Below are 24,218 nucleotides of genomic sequence, written 5' to 3' on the forward strand. Positions count from 1 at the left end.
GTATATTTTTCAGATGATAATTTATACGTATAATAAATACGTTTGAAATTCCTCCAGAAACGCATGTTGCATCGTACGGTTCACTGTACGTTTTTTTAAGAATGTAAAGATATGTAAGTATATTACAGTAACAATGGAATATTGTGTTACCGGCCGACTGTTCGTTGTGCAAAACTTCATCATGATATGGCGTAGGGAAATGAGTTAAATTAAAATTGTAATATTTATTATCGAAGTTGAAACATCGCAAGTGAAAGATAAGCATGTAATGCATATATGAAAGCATGTAATGCATGTAAGCATGTAATGCATGTAATGCATATATGAAAGATAAGCATAACCATAACAAATCTCATGTTTGAAAATAATTTCTGCTTAAACTAGCTGCTACTACGGTTAATTCAAAATTGAGCTTCTGGAATACACAGTATTAGCATAGATAAAAGAAAAACAATAAGAATGCTCGGGATTCGAACCTACGACCATCAACGTTGGAGTCCCTCACACTAACCATTCATCTTATAACCGTCACCAGGTTATATAAGTAATTTTTGTGGACGCTCTGCATAGTTGGAAAGACAGAAATCATTCTTCAATGTATACTTTATTTTTCCGACTCACATAATGTCTTTTCTTCGGGGAAACTACTAATAATTCAATTCCTTTCGCCACGAATCAAAAATAAAAGAGTCTTTCATCGTTCACCGATACATATATCTGAAACGTTTTTTTCACCGAGAGAGAATTTTAGTGAGTAACAAAGACCACATTCATTATCTGACCTATATGTATGAAAAATCGTATTTCCATTACTTGGATCTTCAGTGTTTCTTCCTTACTCATTAATAGGCAAACACTGCGTTCTATATTTATTTGGAACTAAATTAAGTGTTCTTCAATTATTTATGGATTATGGATGCCAGTATGGCAGGCAAGAGCAGACCAGGTGCAACCTAGTCAGACCCTCGAGAAGCAATGTCATTTAGCCAGTTTTATCTAGAAGTTCTCACTATCTTATCGTTCTATCGTTATCTTTTTGTACATTGTGACCAGTTAACTGTGAATTAATGCAAATTCTTTTGACATTTAATTTATTTCCATATAGATGGCTTAACCTAATTACATTTTAAAATGAACAATCAACATTGACCAGTTGGTCAACCCAGGTTGCACCTCGAGCACTTTAACTCTAGTTTTTTTCTTCACGCGCCGATTTAGCCAACACGTTCGCCGAATTCGCTACAGATTTAAGTAAAGGGACATACGTCTAGTGGCCGCTCAAGGACTGGTATCGCGGCAAGCCTCCGGTTAGTAAAATCCCGGGTCCGCAGACCCAGTACGTATAAGTAGTAAACGGGTCCTCCAATGTCCTAATTTTACATGGTGACTACCTGTGTTTGTTCTGCGGGTACTACCGCCAACTGTTTACGGATTCTTCTCTCAGCAGCCAGGAGCTTATGTCGTGGAATTATTTTAGTGTTTCCCCACAGTGTTAACCCCCACGTGGGTGTGAGAAAAGTGTTTGTAGTGAACCCCCAATTATAATCATCCATTCATCCATATGCGTGTTACAAAGGGCTATTACGTCGCGAAATGTTATAACGTTAATTATTCTGTTACGTTACATTCCCTGGTTCCAAATATATTAATATTTATACAGCACACGAGATTATAGTGAAGCACACAACACAGTAATTCACTTTTGAATATATATATATTCACTTTCAACATATATATCGTGTTTGTCACTTGAAAATATTATACATTCGGTCTTTATAAGATGGTTCCTTGTTCTATTTATCTTTCTTAGTTACCATAACAACGGCATCAAACAGATAAACAAGTCGTCATAGCAACGAAATTAAGAAATATTTTAATATTAATCAAATTTTAAAATTATTTCTTTATATTTTCTTCTTCTTCTTCTTAATTGCTTGTGTCTTTAAAATAGCACTTTTGCCCGTAAATATAAACAATACTTAGAAAGTACATACAAAAATATCGTTATAATGTGAAGTGTAATTTTGTTTGTATTAATAGTCAAGTGTCTATACCCATATCAGTATATATTTATATATAGTGCATGTAATAAATAAGCATAGTATTATTCTATTTAATGTGTTTTCGTTGCATGTGTGAATGATATTTTTGTGTGTCGTGATCTGAATGTCCGTGAGGATTTCGAGACTTGACATCTGAACCTCTCGGTACTTGATTCTCATCTCATTGTTGAGACCTGAGGGCGATCCGGGAAAAGTTCTGTAATTCCTTCTTGGAAGTGTTCTTCGATGTCTTAACCAGGTAAGTTCAGATCTCCTGAAAGTATTCGTTGGTAGGACAGCAAGGGGCAGATGCGGAAAACGCGTACAATCTAACACATCATGGCGTAAAGTTGCTGTTTTTCAAAGTTACAAATTATCATCCAAATGACACTCGTATGAGCATTTCCATTGCTGTTATCAATTTGTTTTAAAAGGCTTACAATTTACAACGATTTGTTTCATTCTCCCTTAGAGCTTTCCAAAGATCATTTATGGCAGTATTTGGCAGTACTTTATTAGATGGTTCTATAAGGTATAACACCATTAACACAGTACTTACAATCTTTTACTGACCTAAAAGTGTTCCTGAACAAGGGAAGTTCATTATGCGCCCTGTAACTAAGCTACAAGAAGGCTACGTTCAATGTCAACTGCGCACGCACAGAGTCAACTCTTGGAATATTCCATTCTATTAGTTTCTCAACGTATCTGAAGAAAAAGTATATGAATCATTGCATTGAGTTCTCCGAGGCTGAATGGATAAATTCATGGGTCGATAATTAAGAGCTTCGTGGTTCGAAACCAGTCTCGGAAAGTGAAAGTTTTCTAAAGTCTTAATTCATCAGATCTTAAGATATTTCTCTCCCTTCGTAATCATTTGATGCTCTAAAAAGATTTATCCACCTTAATTCAACAACTGTCTGATGTAATCCTCGCAGTTTCGAAACTTTCCTTCTTCTGGTTCACGAAATTACAAATTTCGTCAAAATATGGAAGCTGCCCGATCATTTTTTCTCCAATTCTAAATTTGTATATGTAAATCTGTCCTTTCTGTCTCCATATTTGAATATATCTGTCTCAATGTCGTCTATGAACTGTTATGGCTTGGAATCAAACCTTCGACTCTTGAAACCAAGTGTACGTGCTCTATTGATGTGCTGTAACTTTATAGGTTTGTTGCTAAAAGCAACGTCATTTTAGATTTTGTTCGGGAGGGTTGATTCTCCGCCGACAAGAGTTTTATGTTATATATCAGTGTTTTACTATACATTTAATCAAACAATATGTGTTTATCACACTAAATGGAGTAGGAATTGCACCCTCCTCTTCTGCCTAAATGACACCCCTGGAATGTTTGCTTGCAATCACTTGGAAACAAAATGACATTAATCAATAAATAACACTCATTTCTGTCAGTAGTTTTGCTTTGCACCCGCATTACTGATTTCGGCAAGCACAAAACATGCTGTCCTGATTGACAATTTCCATAGATTTCACACGGAGCACCTTCTTAGCGTGATATGATATGATATGTAGTTTTTGAAGAAGGGAAAGAATGCAAATAAAGCGTTTATGAAGTTATGGGAACATTTTGTGACGTTTTTATTCAGGCTCTATAAATATATTTCAGAAGAAACAATGAAAGAGACGGTTTTAGAGCTATAAATCTTATAAACATATTCTCTGTTTTTTGTTTGAATGGAAAGAGTATATTATATCACACAGACTGCTTTAGACAATGAGAGGAAGAGAGGAAGAATTTGGATTGAATACCAGAAGAAGTTAGTCGATCGAGACATGTGTTTCTGAATGTATAAGCACGCTTCGCAAGAGTTACAATTGTTTTTGTTAGTAATTGTTTTTGTAACATTTTTATGCCGCGAACTGTACCAACTTCTAAAATTTTACACTAATAACCTTAGCCTATGAGTTATAACTAAGTTTTAAAGTATTAAGATAATATGTTACGTCTACATCCTCAAATTTAAATTTTGACAATTTGTGGCTCAGAAACGGTCACAAGTTAGATCATCCAAAGTTAACAGGATCCTAGAGAACAATTACACATTTTTATTTATTTTTGACAATTCCAAAATTTTTAGGAAAGGATCAGATGTACTTCTCCAGGTCTCAAGATACTCATGTTCAATGTAAAGAGAATTAAACTTGTACCCATCCATATGAATATGTTACAATTTATTTTAGCGATCACTAAACACAACATTCAAAATTAACGCCTCATGGTAATTAATTTTTCCGCCAAATATAAAGTGTTACTTTTGACATTGACAATTTTGCTACCCACAAAAGGGAATAATTTGGCCAACCAAATTTAAAAAAGTATATATATCCAAGTTCTAGAGAACATTTACCAATACACATTTTTTGACAATTATTAAATTTAAGATGTCTCTTTCCAAATTTAATATGAAATCATCAATGTACCTATACGCTTTGAAAGAGAATTGACCTCTGCACTCACCTATATTAACATATAATAGCTATACTGAAACCTTATCAACGAGGAAATAATAGGTCCAAAAACTCCAAATTTTGAATTTTTGATAATTTCGTTTCCATGAAAGGGAACGAAATGGACCACTCAAGCTTACAGTGATTTGTATTTGGGTTATAGAGAACATTTAACAAATTTTGGTTTTTGACAATTCCCAAATTTAAGGGGTGGCTCTAGGTACTTCTTCCGAAATTTAGCTAAGAGGTGTGCTTCAATGTACTCATGTCATATGAAAGGATATGAACTCTTGTACTTGCCCATAAAACCATATAAGGTAATAAGGCCCTATCAAAAAGGATATAATAAGTCAAAAACCTCCAAATTTTGATTTTTTGATCATTTTTATCCATAAAAGGCAACAAGTAGTTCCTACCTCAGTTATAGAAATACATATTCGAGTCCTAGAAAACATTTACCAATATATATGTTTAAACAATTTCAAACATTAAGTAAGTCAATGTACACATCCCAAAAATTGAGATTGCACGTACATGGAAAGAGAATGCACACTATACTCAGTCATATAACTATATGCTGCAGTAAAATTATATCTAAGAAGATAAATGAAGCCAATAAATGACCAGCGTACCTAATGCCCGTACCTAGGTACATTTAGTATTTAGTACCTAGTACCTGTATCTAGGTACGATTTTCCTGTACCTAGTACCTATTTTAGGTACATTTCTTAGGTACATTTTTACAAGATCAAAATCTTAGATTTTAGATCTACAAAATCTTAGATCTGCAAAATCAGTGGATGATTTCGAGGACATATGATGCTTTTGTCTTCCAGTCCCATGTCCAACAAGATGGGCTTCTTCATTCGACACGATCACAAAGATTGTTTCGATCAAAAGTCATCCAGAATACCTATGCGAGCGATTGAACATAGGCAGGTTCAAAACATCTAACATTGATATTTTGAGTGAATATATCACAGTTATGAATCCTCAATGAATCGTACGGAAATCTCAAATAAATTTAGTATTACAAATCCTGAAATGCAAACAATGAAGTCTCCTGTAATAACCAGTTCTCAGATAGTACAAAGGGATCACTCCCCTCCCCCATGGAAGCGACGTAGAAATGCTGATAATTCAGTGACTGCAACAAGTCATAGATTTTCAAATGATAGAGTATTAAAAGGGTATAACTCTAATGTCAGCAATAAAAAAGAGCAACCAGCGCTTGCTCATACAAGTAAAAATTCCGATAATAAAACTATATTACAAAATTGGGATACTAACTACAAGTTTGGTTCCACACAGGGACACTTCTCGAAAGATAACACGTACTCCTCTAAAGATCAGCGAGTAATCTCTAAGCAGATAGGAGAGACAAAAGGTCTCAAAGGGAACACTAATTTGGATTATTCGAAAAGATTATGGTCATATTCGAAAAATCAAACCTCTCAAGAATCTACAGAGCTATCATATGAGACAAATGAAAAAACAAATTTTCACATAACAAAAACAAAGATAGCTATAAAACAAATTTTAGGAAATATACTTACCTCAATCAATGGTGACATCACTAGTGAAACAATTGAAAAACTAGCACAACCTCTCTATAATCTTCTATCTCCATACATGATTTAAAAAAAGTTCAATTCTAGACATAGATTATAGTTATCTTTCAGATATGTATATATAATTTATCAAAAAAAATTATGTGTTCACTACTCGATAATGGATAGTATTTTTAGGAAGAGTTTGGTAATAATTCAATGGAATTGTCAGAGTTATTTTACTAAACAATATGCTATAAAACATCTCATTCAAACGTATGAACCAGATATTTTGTTTATCCAAGAGACATGGGGGAAACCCAATATACCAATTCATATTAAAAATTATGTAGTATTAGAACATTTAAGATCAGATGGTTATGGAGGTTTGGCAACCATCATCCATAAGAATATTTCGTTTAAACAGGTAAATTCACAATTTGCTCATACATATCAGAATATTCAAATGCACGGCATTGAAATAGCGAACACAAAATTTTTAAACTTATATGTACCACCTGATGTTATTCCTAATAGTAAATTCTGGACTGATATTTTTCAACTTCAGAATAAGTTTGATTATATCTTAGGAGACACTAATACACAATCTTCTCTAACTGGTAGCACAAAAATAAATAAAGCTAGAAAAAATTTTAATCAAGCATTACTAACTTCTTCGTATTTATTGTTAAACGATGGAACACCCACTAGAATAACATTAGAGGGTGTGAGTGTTCCAGATATTTCTTTATGTAAAATGTCACTATTTATTCAAGCTTCATGGAAAGTACATTACGATTCATTTGGCAGTGATCATCTTCCTATAATCATTTATACTCATCCTATATCTCTAAAAAGACATGACCAATTTCTTCAGGATAAGATACACTATTCTATGGTAAACAGAATTGAAACTAAATTAAATTGGTCAATTTATAATAACATGATATCCAGAAATTTAAATCAGGTCAATATAAGACAGGATAACTTGAATGATCTGAATAACGTAATAATAAAGTCAGTTGCAAATACAAAATCGGAATATCTTACAGACAGGGCTCAGGCTGTTCATAAAAAATATCATAAAAGACAAAATAGCAAACCCATTTGGTGAAATATTGAGGCACAAAAAGCTATCAACATGAGACAAAAAGCTTTTCGGAATTTCTACCAAACTAGAAGCAAGGAAGACTTCCTTCAGTACATAAAAATAAAAGCAAAAACCACTAGAATTTTAAATCAAATTAAAAGGAGTTGTTGGATAAATTTTTGTAATCCACTTACGTACCAAACACCTAAATCTACAATATGGAAATTTTTCAGAAATCAGTTCAATAGATTGAATAAACAACCGAATTCTAATTCAATGCTTGAGCAACAATGGATAGAAGATTTCCACAGAAATCTTACCCCAGATACGTCTCACACGGATAGATCATTTTTACAAGCATACTTCAATTTATCTACATCATCGGAACTTGAAGAATCTTTTACAAAATTAGAATTACAAATAGCATTAAATAAACAAAAAAAGAATTCTGCCCCGGGCATTGAAGGGATTCATTACTGGCATTATAAAAATTTAACAGAAGAAGGAAAACAAGTATTACTTAACGCATTTAACCTAATTTGGGATACTGGAAACATTCCAAAATTATGGAAAAAATCCTTAGTAATTCCTATTCTAAAACCTAACACACAATGTAACATAGCTAAAAACTACAGACCTATAGCATTATTACCATGCAGTCTTAAAATTTTTGAACAACTTATATTGAACAGACTACAGTGGTTTGTGGAACATAATCAACTACTGCCAGAAAATATGTCGGGGTTTAGAAAAAACAGCTCAACTTATGACGCAATAGCTCCATTAATTGTAGACATTTGGTGTTCCTTTCAACAACAAAAATTTCTAATAGCTATCAGCATTGATTTCAAAAAAGCATACGACTCTGTTAACTTAGATATATTAATACAAAAACTAGTACGACTAAAAATACCAACAAAATTTACTAGAACAATTCATAACATTCTTTTGATAGAAAAGTTCATATAAAAATAAATAAATACATGACTAAGGCAAGAACTACGTCCTTAGGACTTTTACAAGGAAGCAAATTAAGTTCATTATTATTTAATTTATTTATAAGAGACCTAATATATCAATTAAAACAAAAAAACCAATGTTCAAGCTTATGCTGATAACGTATTAATTTGGGAAGCGTCTTCAACAGTTGATACGGCGGCAGAAAAATTGAACAAAGCGTTGGAGATCCTTCAACAATGGAGCTTCCTAAATGGTTTAGATATCAACTGGTCCAAATCTTCTTACATCATTTTTACGAAAAAAATAAAAACAGTTCCAAAATTCAAAATCAAGGATTCTTATCTAAATTACACGAAGCAATTGAAATATTTAGGACTCAATTTAGATCAACAATTAACATGGAAAGGTCATTTAAAATAGTTATTCAATGAATCACAACTTTATATGAATATAATGAAAAGCCTAAGTGCAAGAAAATGGGGCATTCTGAATAAAATAATAAATAACACCATAATGGCAAAAATATTATATGGAAGTATATTTTACTCTCAACAATTATCACAATTCTACGACAAAATTCCACGACAAAATTCAGCAATTACAATATGAAACAGCGAAGATAATTTACTCACAACCATCATATTGTCCAAAGAATGCACTTTTAGAAATTTCTAATAATATTCCTATTGAAATTCAAATATATAAACTTGCTGCGAATTATTTACTTTCAAGAATGCGCAAAAACTCGACTCTATTATTCAAATACTTGGACAAATTAATAATAATAAATACAAAGAAAAACACGCCATATCAAAATAGACTTCCTTGGATATTTCATGTATATATTGAATACAACCAATATAAGACAAGTATCTCTAAAGTTCCTTCAATAATTCCATTTATATTTCAGTATAAAGTAAACTTAATTAAAATTCCATCAATAATACCTAACTACATACAATTTCATTCAAAAGAGAAATTGCCAAACATACATAAAAACATATGGAATTATTATAAAGACCAGTTGTCAGATGATTGCACATTCATCTTCACCGATGGATCAAAACAACAAAATAACCCAGTTGGTGCTGCGGTTATCAAGTTCAAAATTGAAAAACAATACAAATTACCAAAAAGTACGTCAATATTTGAAGCAGAAGCGTTTGGAATCCGTCAAGCTTTCTTATTAATCAATACGCTACAGATAAAGAATGCATGTATATGTACCGATGCTTTAAGTGTTATAACAGCCATAAATCATCCTAAATGGTCAGCTTTTACATCATGGAATATCATGTTAATTAAATCTAGCTATTTCGCTCTATAAAACAAGAATTTTCAAATCCATCTATTTTATACCAAGGGTCATGTAGGCATAAAATTTAATGAATCAGTGGATGAACTATCAAGAAAAGCGACTACATCTGGCATTATATACAACATAAAACTTCCATTTCACAATTTCAAGTATATAGTTAAACAACAACAAAAAAGGAAAATAGACTTATGGAAAAACAAAATTAGACTTGGTCCTGGAAAACACTATTGGGAATTAATGGAGATTAACGATAAACCGTTATACAATATCTTAGAAAAATGGTCAAGATACAAAACGATACTACTCATCCGAATGTTTCTTCATACAATATTAACTCCTATAAAATTACATCAAATTAAAAAAAGAGAATAATCTATGTTGGTGTGAAAAAGATCATGGTTCGATCAATCATTTGATATTTCAGTGCGAACTATTTAATAAAAATAGAAATATTTTTTGTCAACAATTAGTAAAAACTATGCAAACTCTGCCAGTTAACATTAGTATGATATTATATTCAAAAGATGTTGATATATTAAGCTATCTCATCACATTCATGATTCAGAACAATCTAAACTTATAAAAAAAGGAAGATATATAACAATCAAGGAATTCATCAGATATTATTATACAATCCTGCGAATATAGTCAAGAGCAAATGGAAAAAAAGGAAACAGTCATATAGTGTTCAACCTTAAAAATTAAACATACTATTTAATAATAAATTTTATAATCTCAATTTCAGGATATAGGCAATCAAGGATGCAAGATCTGTGAACTTTAAGGAAAAAAAAACCTCGTTTGAGTACTCTGCAAAAATTGTATTCATTAAATACTAGTATTTCGGTTACATGTATTAACTGATAATTGTTGTTGTGAAAATAATATTGAACAGTTCAAAATCAAAGAAAAATCCGGAAATGCCAGATATAAATGCGAGAAACAACTGGAGCAAAATGAAATGGATAAATTTTGTTCGGTTAGTGAGCATATTTATGTTTTCTGGTTGATTTGCAATACTTTTCTTTGGATAAGGTTTGTTACAAACCTCAACACATTTTCCAAAGAAAATATTTTATATATCGAAAGACGTTTGAGAAATGAACCAGAATATACAAATATGTTCACTGAGCGCCAAAATGGATATGCACTCTTAATCTGCAAAACTCAACTGTCCTTATCTAATGTATAATAAAGCCCCCCCATTGTCTATAGCTATAATTAAATATCATGTCCTAATTTTATTTGACAGACGACTGTTCATTTATATATGAAAATTCTTGGATAGCAACTTGTACCCAGAAAAGTACCCTAGGTACTTTGATCAGTACCTGTACCTGTACCTAGGTACATTGGCCAGCTAGTACCTAATACCTGTACCTAGCTACAATTTTTGTCAGTACCTTCTACCTGTACCTAGGTACAAAAAAATGAGTACCTAACCCAACACTGCTAATATTTCGCAATTCTTACCTATAGAATGGATAATCAGGACCACCCAAATTTACAGTGATATATAAATGAGTCCTAGAGAAAATTTTGTTTTTTGACAGTTTTCAAATTTAAAGAGTGGTTCCATATATATCGCCCAAAATTTAGGGAAGTACATCAAGTACCCATGTCTTATAAAAGAAAAATGGACTCCTACACTCACCATATAACCATATAAGATAATAATGACTTACTAAAGAGAATAGACCAAAAACTTCCAAATTTTGAATCTTTGGTCAATTTATTTCCATGAAAGGGAATTAAATGGACCTTTCACGCTTATCGTGATATGCATTTTAATTCTAGAGAACATTTAACAATCTTTTTGTTTTTGACAATTCCCAAATTTAACGGGTGGTCTTAGGTACTTCTCCCATTATTTAAGGGAGTGCTTCAATGTACCCATGTATTATGTCTTATGAACTCTGGTACTTGCCCATATAACCGTATACGATAATAAGACCTCATCAAAGAGAAAAAATAGGTCAAAAACTTCCAAAATTTATATTTTTGGCAACTTTCTATCCATAAAAGGGAATGAGATAGACCATCCAAGCTTATCCTCGTCCTTGGGATAATGGTGTTTTCAATCATATCTTAATATTGTGCAGCATCCAAGATCTTATCAATGAAGACAAGTCCAATAAACTTTTCGACCGATATTCCACAACATAGTATTACCTTATCTGCCCGTTGCACCTTTTATGCATCGCCGCCATATTGGAATATGGCCGCTTGAAGCGTCAAATGAATAATACCCAAATACAAATAGCAATATTTTCGTTATGCTTGAATATAAAGAGATAAATTTAGTGTCGTTTCATAGAATATAGATTTTTTATAGAGAAACAATTTTTCATGTAACGAATATTAAAAAAAATATTTAGCACTAAATTCTAAAATTCCGAAAACTACCGTCGAAGTGTTTTAAAATTTTATTGAACTTAAAAAGTAATTATTAATTAGTTAAAATTTGACATAGATGTTGGCAAAGATTATTTAAATGACGTACTAAAATCCCACAACTTCTTCGTTCACCATATTGGAAAATGTCTAAATGTCCCAAGTAATTGAAAGATATTTTTTAAGTGAAATACAGTCTAGACCGGGCTAAACTGTAAATGCAGTCGATCCGAAGTCAATTGGGATCAATGTTGGTGGGAGAGGAGAAACATTATGACGTGGTTAAGGTTGTCGTCCGCCATCTTAGTAGCCGCGACCTTGGAATCAACTTGTATATTTTAAATCGCAAATGGTCGTGTGACATATTAAACAACATCCTTGTTCGAAGACAAACCCAACAGTAAAGTTATTTTTCACAAACTGCAACAGTTTTGAAGTTATGAATAGATTTAAGATATGTCATGTCTGAAATGATGTGAAATGTTCTGTGCGATGTTTCGAATTGAAGGATATGGTAAAGTGAGAAACAAGCTTTGCAACATATCGCATTACGTATTCTTTAATGACTAGGAAAAGAGAGAAATACAATGTAACAAATATGATAATATGAAACAAATAGAATAACATGACATGTTCAACATGTCCACCGTTCTGTTGTACGCACATGCTTAACCGTACAACATAATGCTTGTGCATTCTGCGAAGCATTGTCGGTTATATTTGTTCACAGGTCGTAATGATTCTTCTTTTCAGGTGGCTAATGTGATTAATTTTACACTGGGGATGCTAAGTCGAGAGGAAACAATCCAAATTACTCTTTTGCCTTTAGGACGCAGTTCAGCAATAATAGCAGCCGTCTTCAATGATCGACATTCTAATCGCGAGCCGGTGACAGACAGCGCTGTACGAAAACTAATCCGCAAATTCAGGGCAACGGGATATGCTGATGATTTACCTCGATCAGGACGACCACGAAATGCACTGATCCAGACACATCAACAGCTGTGTTGGGTGTATTGGTGAAAAGTCCTTGGGTGTGCGACGTTTATCAAGTGAATAGGGATGGGCACGAGCGAGTTCGAGCGAGTTTTGATGGAAACTCGACTTGACTTGAAACATACATCTTTGAGCTCGACTCGAAAACTACAAAATATTTCCTCGAAAAAATTTCCTCCAACTCGACTCGAATTTGACTCGAGTTGAGTCAAATGCTATGTGTAGTTCCAAGTACTTTCTTCAAATATCCTACGTAGACAATATAATTATTATCTATGATACTTACTACTACTACTACTACTACAATTTCTTCTGCTTCTTCTTTTTCTTCTTATTATTATTATAACAGCAACACCGTGTATAAACATGAAAGACAGCTGGTTTGTATCTGAATACTGACAACTAGTTGACTGCTGACCTCAGTAGCCTTTAAAGCTTGGAAGCATGGACATCGTTCACGAGGTTCTAGGTTTGAGTTCCGGAGGAGCAAGTATTCGGGCTCGAGCCAAAAATTGTTAAAAGTTATAGCACAGGCCAAACATGTTCAAAACTGTTCGGCCCAGGTGTAGAGTTGTCAACGACTCGAGCGGCTTGGCTCACAGCTCATTCACAACCAAGCCGAGCCAATAGCTCACCCAATTGAGTTGGCTCGAGCCGATGGCTCACATAAGCCAAGTCGGTGCCTCATCCTAACTGAGCCTGCTTGAGCTGTTCGCTCAGTTGAACCGAGCTGAGCCGGTTGACATCACTACCCGGGTTGGATCTTTTGCTTGGGCTCAAAAGTTATACCGTGCAGGTCTCAGTCTTGATGATCAGACTTTCTACGTATATTGGTGCTCACGACATTTGAGGTTGCCTCGTTAGAAAAATCCATTGTCGTCTCGTTAATCGAGACGAGACGAGATGCGAGCAGCACTAAAAATATCATATTGAGAGCAACACTAAAAATTGTCCACATTACTGCTTACATTTCTCATGGTTTTCGCTTTCCAATCTAATCAGGCAATAATTTCAAAACGAGTTAAAAAGAGCTAAATGAGCGAGCCATTCATCAAACTCGACTCAAAACAGTGATTCGGCTCGGAATTCGACTCGAGAAAGTTATCTTTGACTCGACACGAATGAGCTTCGAGTTTCGAGTCGAGTCGAGTTTTAACTCGACTAGTGCACATCCCTACAAGCGAACATAATGATAGTGTCAAAAGTGTTCAAAGAATCTTAAAAGAGAAAGGTGGCACCCTTACAAATTACAGTTGATACATAAGCTGTCAGAGGAAGATCCTGATAGACCAATGGAGTTTTGTGAGTAGGCGTTGGCCCAGATAGCTCATGACCCAGTGTTTCCTCATAACATTGTTTTCAGTGATGAGGCAAATTTCTATGTAACAGGTGAGGTTAACAACCAATATGTTCGGTGCTGGGTAATACAAATCTTAATTGGAGAGATGCATCAATGATGCAAGGTGCAGTCAAGGTAATGGTGTGATGCGGTATGGAATATGGAGAGAAAAACTTCTTCGACCTGTTTTCATTGATGAGACCTTGGATGCTGCACAATATAGAGATATACTTGAAAACACTATTATGACACTTTTGTTGAAAAAGGGAGATTTCCTCAATATTATCAACAAGATGGGGCACCACCGCATTATAGTCGTAATGTAATCGATGGCTCAAGAAAAAGTTTTTCAATTGCTGTATAGGTCGGCATGGACCACTTGAGTGACCAGCAGGGTCCCCCGACCTAACTCCGTTGGATTTTTATCTTTGGGGGCACCTTAAAGCTATTGTCTAACAATGTAAAATTAATGACATTAGCCACCTGAAAAGGAGAATCATTGCGGCCTGTGAAATATAACCTACAATGTTTCGCAAAACGCACAAGCACTGGGTCGTATCCGGTCACCCGCACCCGTACCCGTACCCTTGCTGGTCACCGGGTTAAGGATGTGCGTACAACAGAACGGTGAACGTGTTGAACATGTCACGTGATTCTATTTGTTTCATTGTATTTCTCTCTTTTCCTGGTCATTAAAGAATACGTAATGCGATATGTTGCAAAGCTTGTTTTTCACTTTACCACATCCTTCAATTCGAAACATCGCACAGAACATTTCACAGCATTTCAGACATAATGTATCTTAAATCTATTCATAACTTCAAAACTGTTGTAGCTTTATGAAAAATTATCTTACCGTTGGGTTTGTCTTGGAGGAAAACAAGGATGTTGTTTAATATGTCACACGATCATGTTGCCATTTAATCCTCATTTACTAGTGTAAGTAAAATTTACGTGTAGTTTTTTTCCTTCCCCTACCTCCTCCCTTACATCCACCCACACCTCCGTCTAGCTGTGCCTAAATCAGTCAGTTGTCCGTTAGGCGGAAGTGGTGTAAGGGGAGTGCAGGAGCTTATTGTTGTTTTCTGGTTTGTTATGGTGTAACGTGTACGTCAGATTTACGTATCGCTAGTAATACGAAAAAATATTACACGTAATATTTGCGTGTCCCTAGTAATAGCGTCTTGTGTGTCCACGTAAAATTAGCGTGTTGATAGTAACAACGTGGTGTGTGTGTGTACGCAACAGTTACGTATCGCTAGCAATAAGTATGTCAAAAATGTGTGAACGGCTGACACCTGATAGAATCTACGAACTGTTGATGAGTAACGAAGAGAGTGAAGACGACGTTCTGGAAGTTGAAGAAGATGACGTCAGTGATTATGATAGCGATAAGGACCCAGAGTTCGTTCCTGATGAGACTGAGGTACTAGAAGAAATTGTTGAAGTAATCCAAAAAGCAGAGGGCGGGGTAGAATCAAACATGCAGGATAAGAGACAGAAAAAGAGAAAAAGTTCACAAGATTCTACACCAGGAACGTCGAGAGAAAAGCCAAAACGGAAGAAAGTATCTCCAACAGTTGTGACACTTAGTGAAGATCCATCATTAAGGGAATGTGTGCTAATTCCTGATGTTGATACTCTGACAGGCAAAGATTATTTTAAATGGAAAACTAAGACCGATATAAGTCAGGGGAAGATTGATGCAAGGAATCTTGTACACGTTAGGCCAGGACCAACCCAGGTGGCGCGAAACTCTAAACGACCAGATGAATGTTTCAAGTTAGTTTTTAGTGACGATCTACTGCAGGAAGTTCTCGTTCATACTAATACTGAAATCAGACGCAAAAGAGTGAACTATACCAACCAAAATGATGCTTCTTTGCAAGATCTGAATTATGGGGAATTACTTGCATTTTTAGGTATCCATGTTTTGGGTGCGGCGCTTCAAGACAACCATCTGTCGTCAAAAATTATGTTTGACACATCATTCTCTGGCGACAGATACCGTGCAACCATGTCTGAAAGACGGTTTACCTTTCTCATTGATTGTTTGAGGTTTGACAATCGCGATACACGAGAGGAGAGGAAGAAAAAGGACAAGTTAACGACAATTTCAAAAATCTGGAATGTTTTGATTGAAAACTGTAAGTCACTCTACAAACCTGGTTCGTACCTTGTAGTTGACGAGCAATTAGTTGGATTTCGTGGACCATGTCCATTTCGGATGTATATCCCATCCAAATCCAACAAGTATGGCATCAAGATCGTGATGATTTGTGACGCTGGAACTAAATACATGATTAATGCAATACCATATCTACGGAAGGGTTCAGTGCCTAGTGGTATTTCAGCTAGAGAGTATTATGTGGACAAATTAGTTGAAACTGTTGTTGGAAGCAACACGAATATAACTTGCGACACTTGGTTCTCAATTATTCCGCTTGCAGAAAGACTTCTGAAGGAAAAGAAGCTTACGATGGTGGGAGCAATAAAAAAAAGAATAAAAGAGAACTACCACCAGAGTTCAAAGATTTGAATTTTCAGGAAAGGAAAACTGGATCAAGCCTCTTCTTGTTTCACGACGATGTGACTGCCGTATCATATAAAGCAAAATCAAACAAGATGGTCACCTTGGTGTCTACAATGCATGAAGATTCTGCAATCAACAATGAAACTACGAAATCGGAAATCATAATGACCTATAATTCGACAAAGGGTGGAGTCGATGCATTTGATCAAATGTGTCAGCGAATGAATTCTGAAAGAAAAACTAAGCGATGACCCATGGCATTTTTCTATAATATGATTAACATCGCAACGATCAATGCATTCATTATAAATGCTCACAACTTCTACAACAATCCAAGCAACTCAGAAACGCGGCCACTGTCCCGGCTTCACTTCATGCTCCATCTCCATGAAAGCCTTACCAGGATGTGGCAGGAACAACGACTAGCAATCCGTCGACTATCACAGGAGTTGAAAAAGTCCATTTTGAAAGTTCTAGGAAAGGAGGAGACGCTTACACACAGTAGCTACCACGTCGCAAGGGCAGAGAAAGTATTGCAGTTTCTGTGACTACAAGAAAAAGAAATGACGACTACGTACTGCTCATGAGGAAAGGCAATTTGCGGTGAGCATCAAAAGAAAAAGTGTCCGGATTGTAGTTAATTAGTTTGAGACAATTGCTGATAGCTATTTGAGAGACGTCTATTTTCAGACTTTGAAACGAGAAATGTGTTCTTTATTTACAGTGTTATGATCATTTATGCTGTTTGGTTTTCAATACTCATTTAGTACTTTTCATAAATAGAGTGTTTGATGTTCGTTTTTCATTTACAAGCTATTGCAGAATCATCCTTTAAATATGCATGTTTAATTCATCCATATTCTAATGAAAATTAAAATACAAACGCAATAAAAAAGAAATAAAGATATATATAAAACCTTCATTATTGTGCTTTATCGTCCAAACATTTTGTACAAAATCAGTTTTTTGCTTGTACGTAAAATTTACGTATCGCTAGTAATATCGTAATATTTTAAAACGCTAGTGTTCCAGGGTTAAAATAGACAAGTTGATACCAAAATGGCGCATGACAACCTCAACCACGTTATAATATTTCTCCTCTAGCACCAACATTGATCCCAATTAACTTCGGATCGACTGTATTTACAGTTTCTCAAATATTTAGCCCAGTCCAGACTGCATTTCACTTTTAAAAAAATATTTCAATTACTTCGGACATTTAGACATTTTTCAATATGGCGAACGAAAAAGTTGTGGGATTTTAGTACGTCATTTAAATAATATTTACCAATATCTATGTCAAATTTCAACTTGTTAATAATTACTTTCTAAGTTCAATAAAATTTTAAAACACTTCGACGGTAGTTTTCGGAATTTTAGAATTTACTGCTAAATATATTTTTTTTAAATATACGTTACATGAAATACTGTTTCTCTATAAAATATATTTATGTTCAATAAAACGACACTAAATTTATCTCTTTATGTTCAAGCATAACGAAGATACTGCTGTTTTTATTTGGGTATTGTCCATTTAACACTTCAAGCAGCCATTTTCCAAGGTCGGGTAGGATTTCAGGGGACTTTTAGTATGTTGTTTAAAACATCATTCCCAACATCTGTACCAATTTTCAGCTTGTTACTAATTTGTTCCTTTCTTCATTAAAATTTGAGCTTCATTTACTGCACTATGAGGTACCCAAGGAACCAAAAGTGAGTCAAAATGTCTATAATAGAAATACTACTGTTCATCTCGTTCTCAAATGGAATGAATGCAATGAGCTAAATTACGGTCTGTTTGCAGTTTGCAACACTACACGAGATTACGACCATAGTCAATTGGATTTCAGTGTGTAATGGTGTGAAACTGCTAACGAATATGAAAGCATCTATAAAGAAAACAAAGTAGAACCTTCCCTAATGGTGGAGAACAAACTACTAAATTGTTATTGAAATATTTTTGGATAGAAAGATAAAGTACTTGTTATGTAGACTTTTATATCACAAAACAATTTGACATCAAACATTCTATGATAGTAGATAACAACTTCGTAACATTATGCACTCTGATGGAAACGTCATTTTCCCGCGATAATTTAAGATACGAAGCGCGCTAAAATTCCTTCAGTTCTTCCTTTCCTGTTTCATTGCTTATAGTTTGTGTGAAAGCGGGAGATTTGCAATACAAAAATGGTTGTAGAAAAGAGCATTGGTAAGATGTATGTGATTAAAAGAGGTGAGTTTATTTAATTATTTTTGATTTTGTAATTAATTATGTATATATTTATTTAGTTATTTGTTTATGAAAGTGTTCTTTATTTCCGCCACCCTCAGCAGTATGGGTGCATAAGATAGGATCTGAAATTAATGAGAAAATTACTTCCATAAGCAAGTATAAGTTGTAAAGAATTCGATTTAAAATATCCTTTAAAACGAATTTTGAAAATAATTTTGGTTTCGAAATACTTGAAATGAAAACTAATTTTGATTGAGAATACATCAACATAAAAATCAAAAATGTTAAAAATCAATATTTTAAAAATAAATAAGTGCGCCAGTGCGTACTTACAGCTTGTCTTTGAATACACAAATCAAATGAACATCAACAGAAAATTATACAGCCAGGGAAAGTGTTATATAATCCTCTATACTCACTCGTATAAAGTATATTTCGCATCCTTACGAAAGTTCTAAATATTCATAGGACGTTGAACTACACATAACTGCTAATAGCGTGTGCCGTGGGCGCTCTAATACACTAGTGCGATTCTAATAAAATTGAAAATTAAATTTAAAACATTAACAGACTAGCTTCTCAAATATCTATTTGTAGCCATATTCTTCATGTTTGTAGCTATAATGAGGATACTTATTTACTTTTCACTTCCATTAATGTTACTTCTGAATCAGACGGTTAAACCAAATTTTAACAGATTTCTTGCATTTTCGGGTTAGGTTAGAGCTTCGTTTTTTTTTTTTTTTTTTTAGCAGAGCATGCACTAAATGAGCTCTTTTTTGCTACTTGTAGATTGACTTAAGGAGGGGGGCCGCGGTGGCTCAGTGGTAGAGCGTTCACCTCTGGTGTTTGGGGTCCCGGGTTCGATCCCAGCCCCCGCCAAGTGAACTTTGTGGTTTACAAACATCGTGTGCGTGGGTTTTCTCGGGGTTCTCCCGTTTCCTCCCACTTTCTTCATTCCACCATTTCATTCATTACTCATCATCACCGTTTCCTTTAGCTTAACCGGCATAAACGTGGGACGTAAAACTCAAAGATTTCATTTAATTTTTGACTTAAGGAGGGCTTATTATAAATACAGTGTGGACGTATGGCATAAAAACTACACTGCATAAAACGCGATCCAACTTGTGCTAGGTGGATACTAAAGAGCACGAATGCTATGTAACGATCAGGGCAGGAGCGCAGCAGAAGGGGCCCAAGCGGTAGTGAGTGGGTGCGTCCATATGGAGCAAGCGCGTCCGCGACAAAGCTATACGCATAAACGAGGATACCGGTACTGGATGAGAAAATACATACAATGCTTTCACTATCACTCAAAATTCACTTCAATATGCTGTGCACTGACAGTAATTACTTATATTCATACTCTCATTTCTTAACGACAAGTGTTTCACATCGTATTTTATCTATAAATTTTCTGTTTGGTAGAACCGTCTGCTCGAGTGAACCCAAAACTCAAATTGTTCATGTGTAGTAAACATTAGTTTGTGATATCTATAAGTAGGAATCGTATTATTACTCTATTTTGCTTTAGTTGTGTATCCTATGGCATGGATATCCGTGAATGTTTGTAAGTTAGCAGGGATTAAATGGAGAGGTGAACTTGACAAAACGCACTCCAGAAGCCAACAGCGTAGGTAGTAGCCTTGTGCATTTGGGCTATTTTCGACCGAAGAACTACCTCCATATTTAAAACAAACATTCTCATTAACACATTCCAGAAAAATAAAAATTAAGAAATAGAAAACTCAAGAAATTATAAACTACACATGCTTTTCGATACCTGCAGACAGAAACTGGAGTGTGTATTTAAAGTTTATGCCAGGGGCTAAAGATTACAAATCCCACTCTTTGATCCGATATTCTAGATAACATCCTTATAAAAAATACACTTAAAAGGGGGGGAATGCCCAAATAATTATGAAAAAACTATTCCATTGACAGAAGGCAACCCCTCCCTTCCCCGGAAATGGTAATACAATGTAATGTACAGTACTATTTACCGCAGTAAAAGCGCAGAATCGAGTAAACCAGCTACAGCGTGCATCATGCATCAATGTTTAAGTAAGTAAAAAATAATGTATCAAAATTCAGGAGAATATAAACTATGCACAACAGGGTTGGCTGGTTTAAACCAGCTGGTTTTTGTTTTCAAAAAAACAATTGGTTTAAAACTAAAAATGCTTTAAATCATGTGTGTTTAATTCTCGGTCGAACCACAACCCATCTTTCAAGTGTAAACCAAGTAGCGATTCGAGGTGTCCCTCTAAGCGAAAGTCTTCTCCGTGATAACCGTGATATTTCATAAGGATGTTCTAAACATACGAAGTGAAACCAAATTATATATTTCTACTTGAGTGAATGCCTGTTGTTTTATAAAGAAGCCAAGATTGCTTAAATATATTGATAGAAATTGGCAAAATGTATCAACTGCCTACGTATCTTCCAACATCAGCTTGGATTCGACTTGGTTTTAATTTTATTGAGTGATATATTCATACCAAATTTGTAATTTAATACCTCAGTTTTAGCGTAGTGATTATGATACGTTGACCTTAAAATTTTACATACAAATACATTTAAAGTAATAACAAGATTTTTTCAATGGCTAAGGCGGGAGTTTCCCGATTTATATATAATTCTGTATAATATTTTTACTTGTGTAACTGTTTATCTTTTTGTCCTTCTGAAATAACTCTTGACAATTATATTAACAAGTAGGCCTATGTAAAGATCAGTACAACGTATTTTTATCGGAAGTCCTTTGTGAGTGAATCGGCAATCGCATTTGTGACCAATTAGTCCCGGTTTCGTGTCCACAGGAACAATTTCTCTTGGATGTAAGCCGAGAAGCGGTTTGGATTCCGCTTTCTTATGTGACCCCTTCCAGCATAACCTTGTTGTTGCATAATAACACCAAGGGGAAACAAACTAATTTCTGTCCATATTAAATATATATACATAGAGTAAATTATTTAAACAAAAAAAAATGTTTTTTGGTTTTTTCAATAAAAACCATGGTTTTTGCCAACCCTGATGCACAATCCTGCTTGGATTATGGGAATTTTTGACATAGGAAATTTGACACCTGTGAGTATAAGAGAAAAACATACTATTAAGATACAAAATTGAAATAGTTTTAAAACGTATTTTCTTTGGTCCGTAGTATATCGCGACAAGGACCAATAGCCACGGTGCTGACGTCCCTCATTATTTCCCCAATCAGTTAATCAATCAAATGGATTCTTGGATAAAATATAAACTTTTCGCGATGAAATGCCGTGTCCGAAGTTAGTGCTTTCTGTATTCGTAGAATATTGAACTAGTTCCTATATTTGTGGATAAATTAATCGATTATCCTGTTTCAGAGCTCAAAACATCCGGCGTAATCGAATATAATTTTATTTTGTAAAATTTATTCCTTGTGATCTATTAGTGGAGACGAAACTTTTTCGCAACAATTTTAATATTTTGTAGCATTATCAATTTTCGAATTTATTATTTTTAAAAGTATCACGATTTTTTTATAATTAATAATTAATTAATTATGAAACTTGTAAACAGTATATTTTTGGTAGTAATGTGTATCTGATACAGATATGAGGATATACCTTGATTAGGTGCACATTCTAGCTAATGTATTCACTGAAATATAGAAATTAATTCAAAAATTTAAACAATTCCTCTATCCTTATTCTTAGTTAAAGGATAATCTGCAGCAAGACATTAAGAATTCTTCTAATAAGTTTGTTCTCCTGTCAGTAACATTCATATTATACTTTGAAAAGAATCTCTTGGTATCAACACTGGATATTGAACGTAACGAGCTGACAGCAAAAGACCTGTCTGTGGTTAACTTTTAGACTGTTTAACAATGATAACAATGTCGACTTCCTTATCCTCACTGTTGAGAACTTCAATAACCTTTCTTTTAAATTCATCGTAAGCACCAACAAATCATAAACATTTTCACAACAAAACACAGTCAACGATTTAAACAACAATTGAGCGGTCCCGGGTTCGATTCCCGGTGGGGGCACTCGGTCGAAAAAGTGTAAAACGCTTTTTCAGGCCAGCCACCCTGAATGAGGTTTTCCTCATTCACATCAGGCAAATGCCGGGGTGGTACCTAACTTATAGGTCCCAGGCCGCTTCCTTTCTTCCTTCCCTTTCCCCTGATTGTGTGCTCGCCGAGGGACGTCATCCCTCAGAAACGTGAAGGGCTAAATTACCTTAGATGCCGAAAGCCCAGAAATCTAAATCCTAATCCTTAAACAACAATTCAGTTTTGTTGATGTCTACATCTTGATAAAGTGAAACAGTTTCTAAATCAAATAATTCGCAGAGCTTCTTCGTAAATGCAACTTTTTCTAAGTTAAATAATATTGGAAATGTGCTTTTTACTTATTATGAATGATTAACAAAAATTCCACTTTTTAGTTTTCACTCTCTTTTATCGCAAAAATTCACTATAATAAACGTGATATCTGGCTTTGAAACGAAAAGTGTAGTTTTCTGAACACACGTTTTACACATATCGCATTAGCGAGCAAGTTTCGTCTCTAACTATTAGTAATTATTCCCAAATTTAATTACAAATCTGAGAGCCAATTGTTGACTGTTAAAAGCAAACCGAAACATTTGTTCTATTAAAAACAATATCTGCTATTTGCTAATGGATACTATAGGATACATATCTTTCTTTAAATAAACAGATGCTCCACTGTCAAAAAGATAAGAAAAAAAACATTGTTGTATAATATAGTCCCTGTCTAGGTCATTCGTCAGTAACGTTAGTGAGGAAGGTCCCAGAAAGGACCGAAATTATATTATTTCACATTTTATATAAGTTGACACAAATTATTTTTTGCAGGTGGTCGAAAGGAAGAGGTCCACTTCGACAAGATCACTTCTCGCGTGCAGAAGCTCTGTTATGGCTTGAATATGGAATACGTAGATCCGGTAAGTAATCCATCTTGATACGGGGGAAGGTTCTAGAAAACAGGTCCCATCCCTCCCATATAGGGTAGTATCTATGTTGTGCCGAGCGAGCGTTAGCGAGTGAAGGCGGGTTAGAGCCCCGCTGGGCACTTTTTCTGTTTTTATTAGAGCTAAATGGGAAGGAGAACCTGTGTTTTAGAACCTTGCCCTGTATAAGGGATACTTAATTGTCCTCGATGGAAGGTAGATTGACTTTACGGAGCTTCCTAATACGTAGATTACATAATTGACTTTTTCTTTTGTAGCTTTATGTCCTATAGTTGTCCGCAGTAGACTAAAGGATA

The 24,218-nt window shown here is 34.6% G+C and overlaps 1 protein-coding gene across 1 annotated transcript in view; it reads left to right on the forward strand.

Moving 5' to 3' along the window:
- Positions 1-18,774: 18,774 nt before the first annotated feature.
- Positions 18,775-24,218, forward strand: part of RnrL (Ribonucleoside diphosphate reductase large subunit) — a 52,343-nt gene continuing 46,899 nt past the window's right edge. Inside the window, exons 1-2 of the mRNA XM_081758082.1 lie at positions 18,775-18,930; positions 23,807-23,895. Coding sequence (XP_081614208.1) covers positions 18,885-18,930; positions 23,807-23,895 — 135 coding nt within the window. The 5' untranslated portion in view covers positions 18,775-18,884. The remainder of the gene's footprint in view (positions 18,931-23,806; positions 23,896-24,218) is intronic.

The sequence above is a fragment of the Thermobia domestica genome, chromosome 5 (assembly GCF_964235325.1).
Source record: "Thermobia domestica chromosome 5, izTheDome1.hap1.1, whole genome shotgun sequence".
Taxonomy (NCBI): Eukaryota; Metazoa; Arthropoda; class Insecta; order Zygentoma; family Lepismatidae; genus Thermobia; species Thermobia domestica.